General features: G+C 37.6%; 1 protein-coding gene across 1 annotated transcript; it reads left to right on the top strand.

Annotated features, from left to right (window-relative positions):
* Nucleotides 1-1213: 1213 nt before the first annotated feature.
* Nucleotides 1214-11426, top strand: LOC133003658 (P2X purinoceptor 5-like). Its single transcript, XM_061073445.1, has 11 exons — nucleotides 1214-1350; nucleotides 3217-3367; nucleotides 3981-4052; nucleotides 7884-7959; nucleotides 8199-8295; nucleotides 9269-9349; nucleotides 9479-9620; nucleotides 10643-10779; nucleotides 10950-11043; nucleotides 11174-11239; nucleotides 11319-11426. Exons 1-11 carry the CDS (start codon nucleotides 1214-1216, stop codon nucleotides 11424-11426), a joined length of 1161 nt encoding a protein of 386 aa, XP_060929428.1.
* Nucleotides 11427-15275: the final 3849 nt, after the last annotated feature.

The raw sequence follows: 15275 nt of genomic DNA, 5'->3' as shown, positions 1-15275 counted from the left end.
GGTTCTGATGTAACAATGAATATAACAATATAAACATGGCCTCTAGCAGTTCAGTATGACTTGTGCTTGACTGGAGTGGAGCTCATGTAAGACAAAGCATCATCTTAAATTATTGTGTTGTTTTTGTCAATTTTAAGATATTAGAGCTTCAAAGTGATGATTACATATACTTAATATATATTCAGATGGATATTCTATTAGGATATTCCACATTTAGTACGATTCATTCACATTGTCTGAAACTGAAGAGGTTGATTTTTTAAACAACAACAATACACTGTGCATTTGAATGTATCTGCAACCTTTTCGACATCACATACTTCTTTGTATTGATAATTGTAATAATTGTGACTCTCCTGGGTATTTATATAAATTTCTGCTTGTAAACTGTCTATTGTCTAATGTTGTGAAATGATAACAACACTTGTTGGTAGAAGCTTCAAAGTGAGCCCACACGGTTTTCTGCCTCTCCCTGCACTCTATTTAATATTTGTAAGTTTTCACATAAAAACAAAAATTTAAAATTAAGTCTACTGTAAAATCTTAGCTTGGTTAGTAGGTTGCAGTCGAGATGCGTTGGCGTAATTTTTGGGGAGACTTCATGTTGTCCATCTTCATACACAGTCTGAACCTGTATTATATGTTAATGACCACACAACCACACAACCTTATTGTACCTAATAAGAAGTCCACTAGTCAGTGGACTTCATCCAACAACATCAAATACAATAGCATAACAGTGCAAAGTGTTGATGGCCCGTTTGAGGTGTTGCTATTCAACTGGATGAACAGTGACCTCTGGTGGACAGTGGAAGATAATGCACGTTAACTTTGGAGCTTTTGTCACAGCACAAGCGCCAACCTGAAATTGTTGAAATTAACTGAAATATCTTCACAAGTATTTTCCTCGATGGGTTGTGGTGTAGTTACACCATACATAACTGCTGGGCTGATGTTTTATTTTACTGAATGTAATGACTTGTCCTCCAGAGCCTGAGCTTGACACTTGCAGTTTTCCAATGGAATTTCTCAGCCACCTTCCCAAAGCATTTGGTCTCCGCCTCTTAAGGAGGGCAACCAATCCCGCACAGACCCCGACCTGAGGAGGGTAGATCCCAGACGCCTGCAGGTGGTCGGTGGTTCCTCTGCCGTCCTGAAGGTGAGAGGACCGTCCCTGTCCACTGACAGCCTGCTGCCCGCTCCCTGCTGCAGGATGGCCGGAGGTTTACTACAAGCACTTTTCCTCTCCTTCTTCGACTACAAGACGGAAAAATACATCGTCGCCAATAATAAGAAAGTTGGAGTTTTGTACAGACTTATTCAGTTATCGATCATCGGATACATCATTGGGTAAGTGATTTAATGTTGTATCCTTTTTCCAAGATGCATTACCTCCTAACATATTATAACTTTAAACTGGTTTGACAAAGAACAAATAATTATCTGGTGAGATGAGATAAGATAATGTAAAAACCGTTTCATTCATGATGAATAAATTCCCTTCCAGAGACCAACAATGAGCTTCTACTAGCTTTGATGAGGGATAAAAAGTGTTTTGAGTGATATATTTGGACCTACTAGTTAGACTACTGACACAAATACTATGAAGTACTTATACTGTGTCCTCTTTTACTAATCCTCTGTCAAAGTCCCTGCACAGAACAAGATTGAGCTTTTTCTGCTAACTTTGATGATGGATAAAAGTGTTTTTGCCATAAATTCTTCATGAGAATGTTATTGTTTTACTAGGTACTTGTTAGATTATTGTCACAAATACTATGAAGTATTCATACTGTGTACTTTTTGAGTTATCATCTGTCAAAAAGAAGCGGTGGACTAGTGGTAGAAACTTGGACTATGGGCAGAAAAGGTCTCTGGTTTGTCTCTGGTTCGACTCCACGGAGAAACAACAAAAAGACGAACCTGGATTGATCTGTCCAAAAATCCAAGAGGATTCTCCCTACCCTGTCTAGTGCCCCTGAGCAAGGCACCTTACTCCCCCAACATCTGCTTCCCGGGCTGCCCACTGCTCTGTGTGTCCTGCACCAGATGGGTTAAAAGCAGAGGTTAAATTTCCCTTCTTGCATGAGTGTGCTTGTGCATGTCTGTGCATGTGTTTTGGACAAATAAATGTATCTTAATCTTAATCTTAAAAAACAAGAATGAACTTCTGCTATCTTTGATGATGGAAAGAAAGTCAGTCATCAGTCTCATGAAGAACCTATGAAGAATTTATGGAAAAAACATTTGTGTCACTCATCAAAAATAGCAGAGGAAGCTAATTATTGTTCTCTGGAAGGGAATTTATTAACCACGAATTATGTTTATATACATATATCTACCACAATTTAACAGATCGTGTACCTTGGGCCTGTACGGTATCTCATATGTTAAATAAACGGAGCGTTTTCAATAAAATTCTGAGTAATAAAGTCGCAATCAATAAGTCAATACAAGTTAAGATGAGATAGGATGATGTTTTATTAATTCTGATGCCTGCTTGGTCCAGGCTTTAGTAATATAATAAATAGAACAGAGAAAAAAACTGAGTATTAAGTCTAAACAATATAAGTGAAAATAACAATAAACTTGACTCTAGATAAATGTGTTGGTGGCTGATTAATAAACTGCATCTTCCTTAGTTAGTTTACCCATTGAACTTTATGATGTTTTCAGGGCTTTATAAAGTGAACGGGCTATAAATGTTTTGTCAGTGCTTTTATAGGCTTATTGAAAGGAGCAGTTTCTCACTATTAGTCTTATATCTGTGTTTTATAGGCTAATTTAGATCACTAATACGTAATATAGGATGTTCCTGTGCTTTAATTAGTGCTCTGAATAAAAGATTGACTTTGTAAGTAAACTGTGCCTATATAGAATTTGTAGAACTGAATTCACAAAGCAACAGAAATGTAACATAGAGCAAAATAACAAAACAAATAAATTATTAACTAATAGATAGTACAGTGTTATAACAGTACGACATCCAACATATCATATCAATACTTTAGGTTTTTTTTCATTTGATATGACTGTATTCATACTGCAAACAACTTGTCTATGTTGAGTTTCATGTTTGTACGTTTTACACAAACAATCAGAGTATTCAAAAAGCTGTTATAAATCTGAATCTTTAAGCCGATTTTTTTTCCATTTTTGATTTCAACTGCTGGTGGGTCGAAACCTGTTCATGTTGATTGCTGCTCTCTCCCACAGGTGGGTATTTGTAAGCAAGAAAGGCTACCAGGAAACAGACGAGGCCGTACAGAGCTCCATCATAACTAAACTGAAGGGAGTGTCAGTGACAAACACCTCCGAGTCTGGGCGGCTGGTTTGGGGACCGGAGGACTATGTCATCCCACCGCAGGTGAAAACGTTTAGCCCACAGCTCCAGTGTGTGTACAGACTATATGACTATTACTCCACACACACACGTATATTTTTTAACAAGTGGTGTTATTTAGCATGCTTCTGGTAGCAAACACATTTTTTGTATACTTTGCATGTGTGCTTAAATTCATGGTTGTAGGGCTTAAGAGAACTGCAGTGATGATAGGCAGGCTGAAAGTTTTACTGGTCAGGCGGTGACGATGAGGAAAGCAGACGTTTGCCTGGAGCCCAGCACTGATAAAAGGGTCTCAGAGAACGGCAGATTACATTAGTCCAGCTGGGAAATTTATTTGGTGAGAACCCCCTGAAATGTTATGATCGATTATGTACAGGAGATTGCAACTAACAAGGCCCCATCCTAAATCTTCCTGCCAATAGCTTTATGATTTTAGAGGTTTGGTTACAGGCTGATTTTGTTACCTTTGTTCAGAGCTGGTTCAGGCTGTGTTCAGACTAACAGTAACGCTGTGTGAAAACAGTGCAGCACTATTTCACACTTCAAGATAAAGAGTTTGAGGCGGCAGAGTGGTCATCATGACATGATGTCTATATTAAGACCACTTCACAATGTGTTTTTCCTCTACATGTAGGGGGAAGCTGTGCTGTTCATTGTTACCAATTTCTTAGAGACACCGAACCAGAAGCTGGGACACTGTGCAGAGGTAAGAATACTGTGTCATCTTGATTCAATTGTAAATTAATGATTATATGGTAGACCACATTGGTACTTTGAGTGACAATAATAGGAGCTGTTAGTGTGGATCATATTTGAGATTGAATTAATTGTTAATTTTAAATACATTATAATGGAGTTGTGCGATATGGTGCCCAGATAGCACACAAATGAACTTCAGGCAGTGATGCAGCATTTCTGACCTCCATGTGGCCTTAACAAAATTCATGTGAACCTAAAGTTACTCACTAGTAAAACAGCAAATGTGGCCCAAATATCCCAAAACAAATGTGGCCCCTTTTTGGCAAACATGCAGTGCTCTCTGCAAGATATAGTCTGGATGTGGCAAATGTTGAATATGGCCCAAATAGCACAAAACTAATTTGGGCCACTTTTGGCACTTGGTTGACATGCAGTACTGCTAAGGCTTACTTGTTGTGGCACAGATCCGGCAAACAGTAGCAGACCACCATCATTCATTGAGGTATGTGGGCCAAATCCGGGCCAAAACAATCTTGCGCTTTACAGACTTAAATAAATACATTTAATGGCGTAACAGTAGTTTGTCAAGTGTGCATGTCATTTGTGTCTCAATCCAGAAACACATTACAGATGAGCTAACCATTACTAGTTTGTACACGCGTTAAGACTCCTACTGAGAAGCTGAGATCCTATATTTTGACTGAACTCAATCTACTGATTCAACAAACGTCGGTCTGTCTGTCTGTATGTATGGGGAACACATGTCTACAGATTCAATCATCCTATTGGCTTCAAACTCAAACTGTGTAAATTTCCTGACTATGTACAACACCGATTTTAGTGCACAATGCTATGTATTCAATATTAATTACAATTGAATGAACTGGCAACCAGCACCCCGTAACACTCTGTGAGGAGGCAGTGTGTCTTCAGTCTACAGACTGAGTGTATCATGTCTTCTTCTCTACATATAAATTAGGCACGATCGCTGTTTAAAAAACAATTTTTGCTGTATTTACTGGCCCAATTCCCTCATGGCGAGCAGAAAAAATAGAAGAGATGCAGAAACCATCACTGCACATTTTAATTATTTGTTTATACTCTGGCCCCTGCAGTGGCAATTTAGTGGTCCCCTACATATGTACATATGTCCATACATTGAAAAATGCCCCCTGATCTGGATCCAAGTCCATATTTAATGGGTTCTTCAAATATATCATCCTCACAGCAAGTTTTATGGTAATCCATCCAGTAGTTTGTGCGTACTCCTGCCAACGATCATACAAAGACACATTGAAACCCAAACATAACCTCCTTGGTGAAGGTAATCAACATACAAAGACTTACAAATTCGAACGTACCACATTATGATAAGTATTTTTGTTTTAGTAAATTAACATTTCTTGAGTTTCCTACTATTGCCTTTGTTTGATGTAAGGAAACAGGTTCACTGGTACAAACTGAGTGAGCTGGAGCCATGGTGTGCCATTTAAAAACGGGTTTCTCTCTACAAGACCCCCTCACTCTGTGACTTATAATGTTTATTCTAAATTTACTTTATTTACATTGTGCTCTTTAACGTCTGATCATCTGGAAAGTATTCCTGCCAGGCATGTCTCAAATAGATGCAGTAGTAGGCAATGTGTGGAAGAGTTGGAAATGAACTGCTCTGTCATAAAACTGAATGAAAAGCAAAAATAAACGGAAGCTTCATCATTCATCTCTTACAATAAGCTTCCAGAAACAGCTCCCACTTAAAAAATCCAGGATGATGAAGATACATAAAACAAAAATCGTATAAATGTCCTCCAATCAATTGAAATGCCAACTTTATTGATTTTAATCTACCTGTGTTTTGAGTATGTAGAAGAAAAGAAAGCAACAGATTAAAGCCACTTTGGAATTTAGAGAGTCTTCACTTCCTTCCACTATCCAGAAATGAAGCTATGATGAACTGTTGGGTCTCAGCTTTAATATTTAGCTTAAAATGCCTTTAGATAATGTATGTTTGGATTTGTCTCAAACGAATACAATTAAGTTGAAATAGTTGTAACTGTGTGCACAATAAGCAGATAAATAGGCTGTAAAATAGACTTTGGCTGATCTGCAGAGAACATTGGCACAGTCAGACGAGCACTGGTCTGCATTTCCTTCAGTCTTCATCATAACTTACAAGTTATAACAAAGTCAGATGCCTCCTTCTACTTCCAGTGAATGTGTGTGTGTCAGTTATTCTGTGCATCATTTCTCTCAGCTCTGTCTCTAGTGAGACATTTACAGAGACTTCCTGGAATGTAAACTCAGCCTGTCTTGGTCTCCTGTCTCCCTGCCCAGAAGAGTTGCCTATACAAGCAGTGCAACCATAAAACACTGCTCTGTATATCTTACCAGTTCCCATTCACAGTTGCTCCTTTTCAACCACTACATTTTAACTTTCATATTAATGTCGAGGCAAGAAAATAAAAAGCTTTTTATTTGAAAGTCCTCCTAACTACTAAGAGGACTGTTTCAAACCATACACTATTGGCATTTAAAAGTAGACCCCGGTAAAAAGTGAAGCCAATGTGGAAGGGCCTTAAACCTTAATTTTGAATTACCAGCAGAGGGCGACTTCACTGAAGGCAAAAACTCAGTTTCTATATAGAAAATTACCATAATTCTCGATTGATTTATAATGTCAGTGAACATTTTCCTAAGGATTTCATGGTCTCAATCACTAGATTCAAGTTTACCAACATGATATACATTTTTAAGGTTTCGAGTTCATTTGAGTAAAATAGACGAAAAAGCACTGTTTGCATTGGGGCAGGTGAAGTTGGGCCTGCAGTGTCGTCAAGCACTGACGTGCTCGTTATAAAATCTGTAAATGTGTCATCCCGTTTCTATGATATTTAATCTCCAAATGTTTGTTTTTTTTAAATATGAGCCAGTAAATGGGATACATATGCAGAAGTCAATAGAACGTAAACATGCTAACATAAAGTTCAAGTAGGAATTGCTCAGTTAAATGATGCAGGATCTGCAGGAGTTTGTTGAGTGGATGAAGTGAAGTGGTGCAGGTAAACAGGAGGAGGACGGAGCTTGACAACCACACCCAGACAATCCAACACAGAGAGAGACAAACAGGAGACCAACAACAACCACAAGGGAGCGGGGGAAAACAGCAGGAACAACAGAGGCTCTAATTGTTTTACCTCAGCACTTGGTGTTAAGAAAAGTGAAAAAAATCACCATTCCTAGCTCTCTGACTCCACTTACACGGTTTTCAAACTTTATTTATAACAGAAGATATTTACACGTAGTAAAGTGATACACTCTGTGTGGCCACAGGCCTACAGTTATAGTTCCATTATCTGATTTAAACACAATGACACGCTCTAATATAATGTGTTTTCAGTTCATACAAAGGGAGCATTTAACCATCATTTAGTCACAGGTTGTAACATCAAACTACATTTGATTGAAAATAAAAACAAAACAAAGGAAATGTTGAAATATTGCTACAATATAAAAAAATATACAAGTACAGTAAGTTGAGCCAGATTTAGACATAAGTATAAAGAGGTTCCATAGGTGAACTTTTTATGTTATGTGTTGAGTGGAGAATGTTTGTGCATTCTTCAATCATGGGATTCAACAGACTTTATTTTATTTTATATTCAGTTCTGATGATGATAGTGTGAACTATAATTTCAATCCGCTTGTTGCTGGACATGTGTGACAAAAAAAAATAGGAGCTCAGATGATCATGTGAGGAATCAGTAGAATCACCTGCATGATTCAAGCTTTTTTAGGTTTATTTGTGATTTTTGTCTTTTTCTGTGGCGTTTGTTTCTAGAGTTCAAAAGTGCTGGATGGCCACTGTCGAGATGACAAGGACTGTGAAGAGGGAAAGATGGTAGTGGCTGGTAATGGTAAGTGAGTAACATTCTTTTATTGATTATACTGTATTTTTAAGTCTGTGTTAGTTTCTGTCTGTCCAAGGCTATGTGCTAAATGTAAGTTAAATGAATTTGTAAATAAAGTCAGGATTCCTGTTCGAACCAGTTATAAAGTCTGTCTATATCTTTGCAGCAGGAAGTTAGATATTGTGCCTTTTCATATGTGATGAGGTGGATAATGTCAAACGGTTTATTCTGCTCTTTTCCTGAAGGGATTATGAGTGGCCGGTGCCTAATAGAAGATGTGAACTCCACTGGAACCTGTGAAATCTATGGCTGGTGTCCCATCGAAAGAAAATTCAAACCACAGTAAGAAGGAACGGAGTCACATCATATAAACTCAAACACTGAAATTATTGATCTACCTTCAATAATTGAATGAAGTTGATCACATAGGTAAATCCTTGCACAGCCAGACATTTTTAGTTTGTTTATCTTTTGTTATACAGTATGTTTGAAAGTTTATATGTGTATAAACAACAAGTAAGTTTTCTTTGATGCAAGATTCCCACCTGACAGTTTTTAGATCGATGAGCTTTGTCTTTCACAATGCTTTGGATTACATGAAAGAAAATGAATACAAGCGACAGATAGAAAACAACATTACAAAAAGTCTACACAATAGTAGAATAAGTGTTACACACAAAAATGAGCACTCAACATGAGAGCGATAACAAATGAAGCGACGCCTGCGTTCAGGCAGCCAACTCCAGCTGCGCTGCTCCAATCATGTGACATACATCATGTGACATTCCTCACTCTCAACAACCATCTATAATACACACCCACCCCTATTTAAAAAGAGAAAAATTCCCCATCATCCCCTTTGCTCGCACTGCTGCTGCAGTATTGCCACCAGTTGCTTCAGCCCCTCCACCACCCCAGCATCCACCTGTAGGCTCCAGCGGGCGGTTACAAGTATTTGCTCATCACTCCCATCATTCCTGTGGATCATATCTGGGAGTGATTAAGTTGGAGCCTGGACTCCAAATACTTAACCTTTTCTACTGCGGCAATAAACGTTTGAACTAGAGTTGTCTGACTGAACTACCTTAAAGGACAGAAACCATCTTATATGAATCTATTTGATTTGCATTTTGACCTTTTAGTTTGGTCCATGTCCCATCCACTGACTTGGAGGAGGCAGGGTCTATGACCTGTACTGCAGTCAGACACCACATTGTGATCGAGAAGCTTTGGCTTCTCTTCAGCCATTTTGTCATCCATCTATAGATACACTGTATGGTAGCAACTACATTCCCTGACCTGTTTTTTTAAACAGAGGGCCTCTGCTGACAAACGCAGAAAACTTCACCATCTACATCAAGAATTTCATCCAATTTCCGAAATTCAAATTTTCAAAGTAAGTCCTCTTCTCACTGTTGCGTCACAATGTGCTACTTTGTCACTAGTCACTCATTTATACACTCTGACTGCTGTGTGTGTGTGTTTGTGTGTGTGTGTGTGTGTGTGTGCATTTCTCAACTCTGAGGTCCAATGTCCTTGAAACAACTGATGACTCCTATTTGAAGAAATGCCAATATGACGAGGAGCTCCACCCGTACTGCCCCATCTTCCGTTTGGGAGACATCACCCAGCGAGCCGGATACGCGTTCAACGACATGGCAACATATGTTAGTATTTTTACTGCATATCCTCAAGAGTTAGTTATTGTTACAAAACTTAAACTTTACCTTCAGATATTCAAAATCACAACAAGTCACAGGTGCAGCCAGAATCAGATCTAAGATACAATGACACTCATCACTGCTTTTTCTGATGGAATATAATATTACTAGGGCTGGGCAAGTTAACTCGTTTTAATCGAGTTAACTCAAGTGATGAGTTAACTCGATTAATTATTTTATCTCGCATTAACTCAGGTTTGATTATTTACTGTTTTATTGTGAAAGTCAGACTTTCATTTTGTGAAAGTATGTTGCTGACTGCTGCGGAACAGGAAAAAAGAAAATAATTGGCGGATAAACAACCATGGATAAGGGTACGGTGCTTTTACATGGCCATTTTCATTTTAAAGTTCTTCCAGACGGCGGAGTCGACAGAACCAAAGTAATTTCTAGACACTGCCAAGGTGAATTTTCTTATCACCGGAGTACTTCCAGTCTAAAATATCACCTAAATGCAAAACACACAGTTGATATCAGCAAATCACTCAACGAAACAGCGAGTGGAGCGAGGCTTCGGCAGACTACGTTAGACGCAGGGAGGAGTATACATTTTTCATAACGAAGAGGATAACATTAATGCCCTGGCAGTAGCATTGACCTTTAATTTTGTATTTGCTTTGATAACATTGTTAAGTTGAGATTTACACTGAATATTTTATTTAACTGCTACTGTATTAAATGCTGATGTTAAAAGTGTTTGCACAACAAATGTTATGGCACTTTCGTTCATATGGCAGAACATTGAAAATAAAATTGCGCTATACACTACTTTTTAATTCATTATTGGATTTTGCGTATACAAATGCGATTAATCGTGATTAATCAGGGAAATCATGCGATTAATTGGATTAAAAATTTTAATCGTTGCCCAGCCCTAAATATTACCTGAAATTTTTTTCAATTCAAGAATTTGGTCCAGGCTAAATTAAGTTGGTTTGAATAATAATTGACATGCGTTTGTTTTACAGGGCGGCTCTATTGGCATTATGATACATTGGGACTGTGACCTTGACAAAGGTTACTCTCACTGCCACCCACAATACTTATTCACTCGTCTGGACATCAGCATCTCAAACCAGACCATCGCAGCAGGATTTAACTTCAGGTGAGCCCCATGGCATACACACTTCCAGGGTCCATGTTGTCATATTGTCCAGGCAAATATCACCCTTTCTTTTCATACATTTAATTAACTTGATTTATCGTTAATGAAATATACATTTTTCCAACATCAAGTTATACCTGCATATTCTTTTTTTTTATTCTTTTCAACAGGCACACTCGGTATTTTGAAAATGCAGCTGGGGAGGGTTTTCGCTCTCTATTCAAAGTCTATGGTGTCAGATTTAACATCATGGTGCATGGGAAGGTACGGAAGATGCATTTTTCATGGTCCTTCATCTGTGGTTTTTTTTATTTAAGCAAATTGTAGGAATTTATTTGAGATTATGATTTGGGAGTTTCGACACACATTCTTATATTTCTGCTGTCGTCCATAGGCCGGGAAGTTCAGCATCATCCCAACAGCAATCAATGTTGCATCAGGTCTGGCTTTAATGGGTGCTGTAAGTACCATGAATAATGTTCTCTGTGTGTTTTCCCTGTTACGACACCCCAATCACTGAATAACACTTCATTTAACAGGGAGCTTTCTTCTGTGACATGGTCCTTCTCTACTTAATGAAGAAAGGTGATTCTTACCGAGAAAGGAAGTTTGAAGGATTCAGGTATGATAACAATACAGGAATGTAAACGTTTTTTGTGATTCCATGACAGCCAATCACAGATTAATTTAATATAATTGAGTGGTCAAGATCAAGGAGACCTTACAAATCTTATTTCAACCTCTTGGACGTATCTCAAATCAGCCTTTAGGAAATTTCTTTAAATTTTTAATGTTGTCACTGGGAATAAAGTTTAACTGATTATATTCCAGAGGTCATATTCCACAGGTCAAGCCTACAAAAATTGATGTAGGCTGAAACTGCCCTGGTTAGTGAAGGCATAGAGCCATGTGGTGGTAATTCTAGATCTATATTGTTAAGATGTACTGTATAACTGTAAGTCTAGAACAGAATTTACTGTGATGGAAAATCTTTTAATGGGGGGATTTCTTCTTCAGATTTCCTCTCAGACTGTGTAGCCTGAGCAAATATACATTTTCTGAACATTTGCTCTGAAGCCTAAAAGCGGTAAACACATTGGTTGAGGTTGAAGGCAATTCATTTGAGCATTTCAACATTAATATGACACTGTTTTTTCTGTCATCTTGCTGCTGGCCACCAGAGGGCACTGTTATTTTATTAAAGTAAATAAACCCACTCAAATTGTAAGAGTTCTTTGTGATTATGGATTAGACCTTAAAACAACCCAGTTTTAATCATGTTATACAAGCAGTTGAACAGTGCATCACTCATTGCATGATATGAATAAAAATATACTGCAATTATTTCAATAATAATAACAATATGTAAATATAAATGTATAGGTCTCATATGCACACATACTCACACAATGACATTGCTGTAGTATATGAACATTTTTATTTTATTTGGACTGTATGGAAATAAGATATTGGACTTTGATTGCAGTTTCCGGGTTAGTGTGGTAATAAACTGGATGATATGTAGTTCAACAAATGTCAATTTTTAACTAATCTAAATCGTCCACAGGGGAATTAAATCAACATCTGAAAACCACAGTGTGAAGGAGGCCGCCACGGAGGAGGAGAATCTGACTTTGCAGAGAAAACACTGACGTGTCCTTGTTGTTGGTTCTGATGTAACAATGGATATAACAATAGAAAAATGGCCTGTAGCAGTTCAGTATGACTTGTGCTTGACTGGAGTGGAGCTCATGTAAGACAAAGCATCATCTTAAATTATTGTGTTGTTTTTGTCAATTTTTAGTTTTCAGAGCTTCAAAGTGATGATTACATTACATTACATTACATTACTTACATATACTTGATAAATATTCAGATGGATATTCTATTAGGATATTCCACATTTAGTACGATTCATTCACATTTACTGAAACTGAAGTGGTTTATTTTCTAAACAACAACAATACACTGTGCATTTGAATGTATCTGCAACCTTTTCGACATCACCTACTTCTTTGTATTGATAATTGTAATAATTGATTTCTGCATGTAAACTGTCTAATTTTGTGAAATGATAACAACACTTGTTGGTAGAAGCTTCAAAGATTAATATATGGAAGCTTGAATAAACTTTTGAGCTGTACTGTAAATGTTTTTTTGTGAAAGATATTGATGTTGATATCAAGCTTTTTAGTCTTAGCGTATGGATTGGCCCAGTCCTTTCTCTGCACTTGAATCGCATTCAGTTCAAATCACAAGAACAGGGAAACATTGATACACAGACTAGTGTTTGATTACATGTGTGTTATTTTTAGGCACTAGCAGCTTGTCTCTTTGGCCTGTGTTAATTGTGTAATACCGAGATATAGAGATCAAATAAACAGGAAACAACAGAACCCAAACAAAACCCACACATACACAATATTAACCTGTGTGTAACGCTTTCCTTTTCTTATTATTCATGCACTTTTTACTGCATGTTTTCTCAACTAATAATCATTATTTTATATTGAAATATACCTCATACCTGAAATGAGTGCCAAGTTTCCCTCAACATGTATCAATCTTCATAGTGGTGCATCAGTTACGAGATAATGCATTTTAATTATTAATTGATGCAGAGGAGACCCCTGCCTGTGACCTAGTAAAGTTAATGTGCTAATAAAGATTTTAATAATAAAAAAAAAGTGTATCATTACTTTTGTGTCGATAATAATAGCAACACACAGGAATAGTTTTAGTATTGCAGTGTGTGTTTAAAGGTTCAGTTTGTAGAATTTGGTGACATCTAGTGGTGAAGTTGCATCTTGCAGTTTAATACCCCTCACCCTCCCCTTCCAAAAGACAGAAACTGGAAACTTTCAGATGTCATAAAAACTCAAATTGTCAAGTTTGAACGACTGCAAAAAAAATTGATTATAAATTGTATAAATGACACATATTATGACAAAGTGGTGCTGAGCTGAACTCTGTTAAAACAAAGGATAGTTACAGTTACTCTGACATTATTTATATATCTGTATACATGTGAGAATACGCCCCCTTCTCACTCAGAAGGCGGTACAGGTTCTGGTCCAGGCTCTGATCATCTCACACCTAGACTATTTTAACTCCTTCCTGGCAGGTCTACCTGCTAGTGCCATCTGACCTTTGCAGCTCATCCAGAATGCAGCAGCTCAACTGGTTTTTAACCTACCTAAATTCACTCACACTACTCCGCTCCTCCGCTCCCTTCACTGGTTACCAGCGGCTGCCCGCATCCGTTTCAAAACATAAGTACTTGCGTATCGTGCTGTGAACGGATCAGGTCCTGTCTACATCCAGGACATGGTCAAACGTTACACCTTAGCCCGTTCACTTCGTTCTGCTTCGGCCAATCGGCTCGTTGCTCCGTCACTGCGAGCTAAACACTCAACAAAATCACAACTGTTTTTCTATCAGAAAGTTTACACATCTTCCGCCGCAAACTAAAAAACACACCTCTTTCCGACTTTGCCTTGAATTTTTTTAAACTAACAATTTAGTAGCACTTAAATGTCTCTTACTTATAGCACTTTGTAGTTTTGCTTTATTTTTGAAGAAATTGTACTGTCTCGATTCTTGTTGTTCTGGGTTTGTACCCTCGGGGTTGAATACACTTATTGTAAGTCGCTTTGGATAAAAGCGTCAGCTAAATGAAATGTGATGTAAATGTATTGTGTTTTTTCACTTGTTTCCTTGAGGCTATTTGAAATGACTGCAAGGAAAATGTTTGCAGGGATGAATCAGTCGACTCTTCATTACAAACCTGGTCCTTAGACAAATTTCTTCTGTGGGGACATGAAGATTTTAAATAAAAAAATAAAAAGCATAATGTTTCTACAGAGTGGATGCTGTGAGACCTACTGGTGTGATCAGTAGATTATCTGGAGTGTTTTGGGACATTGTTCCCGGGGAAATGCATCGCTGTATTTTCCATTTCACTCTTCTCAAGTGACTCACAGTTGAAGCTGCTTTGTGATGAACAACAGGGACAACAAAAGCAAAGAAGACACAGAAAAGCATCCTGAAGGGCTGTAACAGCTCAGCTTTGGCTCTATGATGTATTTCAGATTTCTTGTAAATGGCACTATCTGCACGTTAATACAGATATTTACAGACAAACTTTATCTCACAATCGCCACATGAACGTTTTTCAACCAATACAGAAGTAGCGGCTTACTTTAAGGGGTACATCACTGAAAACAAGTTGAATCATGAAAAAAAAACTCCTCATGCACACACTGTCTTGCACGTTCCCATGGTTGCCTACAGAGGTCAGTCATGTTCATTTAACATGCCATTTAAAAATACATCCTAATGATAATTGTTTATCTAATATATAGTTTCATAAGAAAATTTAGAAAGTGCTGAGATGATTCAGAAACTGTAATGGCTAAAATTGTCAATACCTTCCCACTTAATAAAATAAAACCTGGAATTTTGCCTTAAATATAGCGCTGATGTTTACCCTCCTG

The sequence above is a fragment of the Limanda limanda genome, chromosome 6, assembly GCF_963576545.1.
Source record: "Limanda limanda chromosome 6, fLimLim1.1, whole genome shotgun sequence".
Lineage (NCBI taxonomy): Eukaryota > Metazoa > Chordata > Actinopteri > Pleuronectiformes > Pleuronectidae > Limanda > Limanda limanda.
This window is presented reverse-complemented; position numbering and strand designations above follow the sequence as displayed.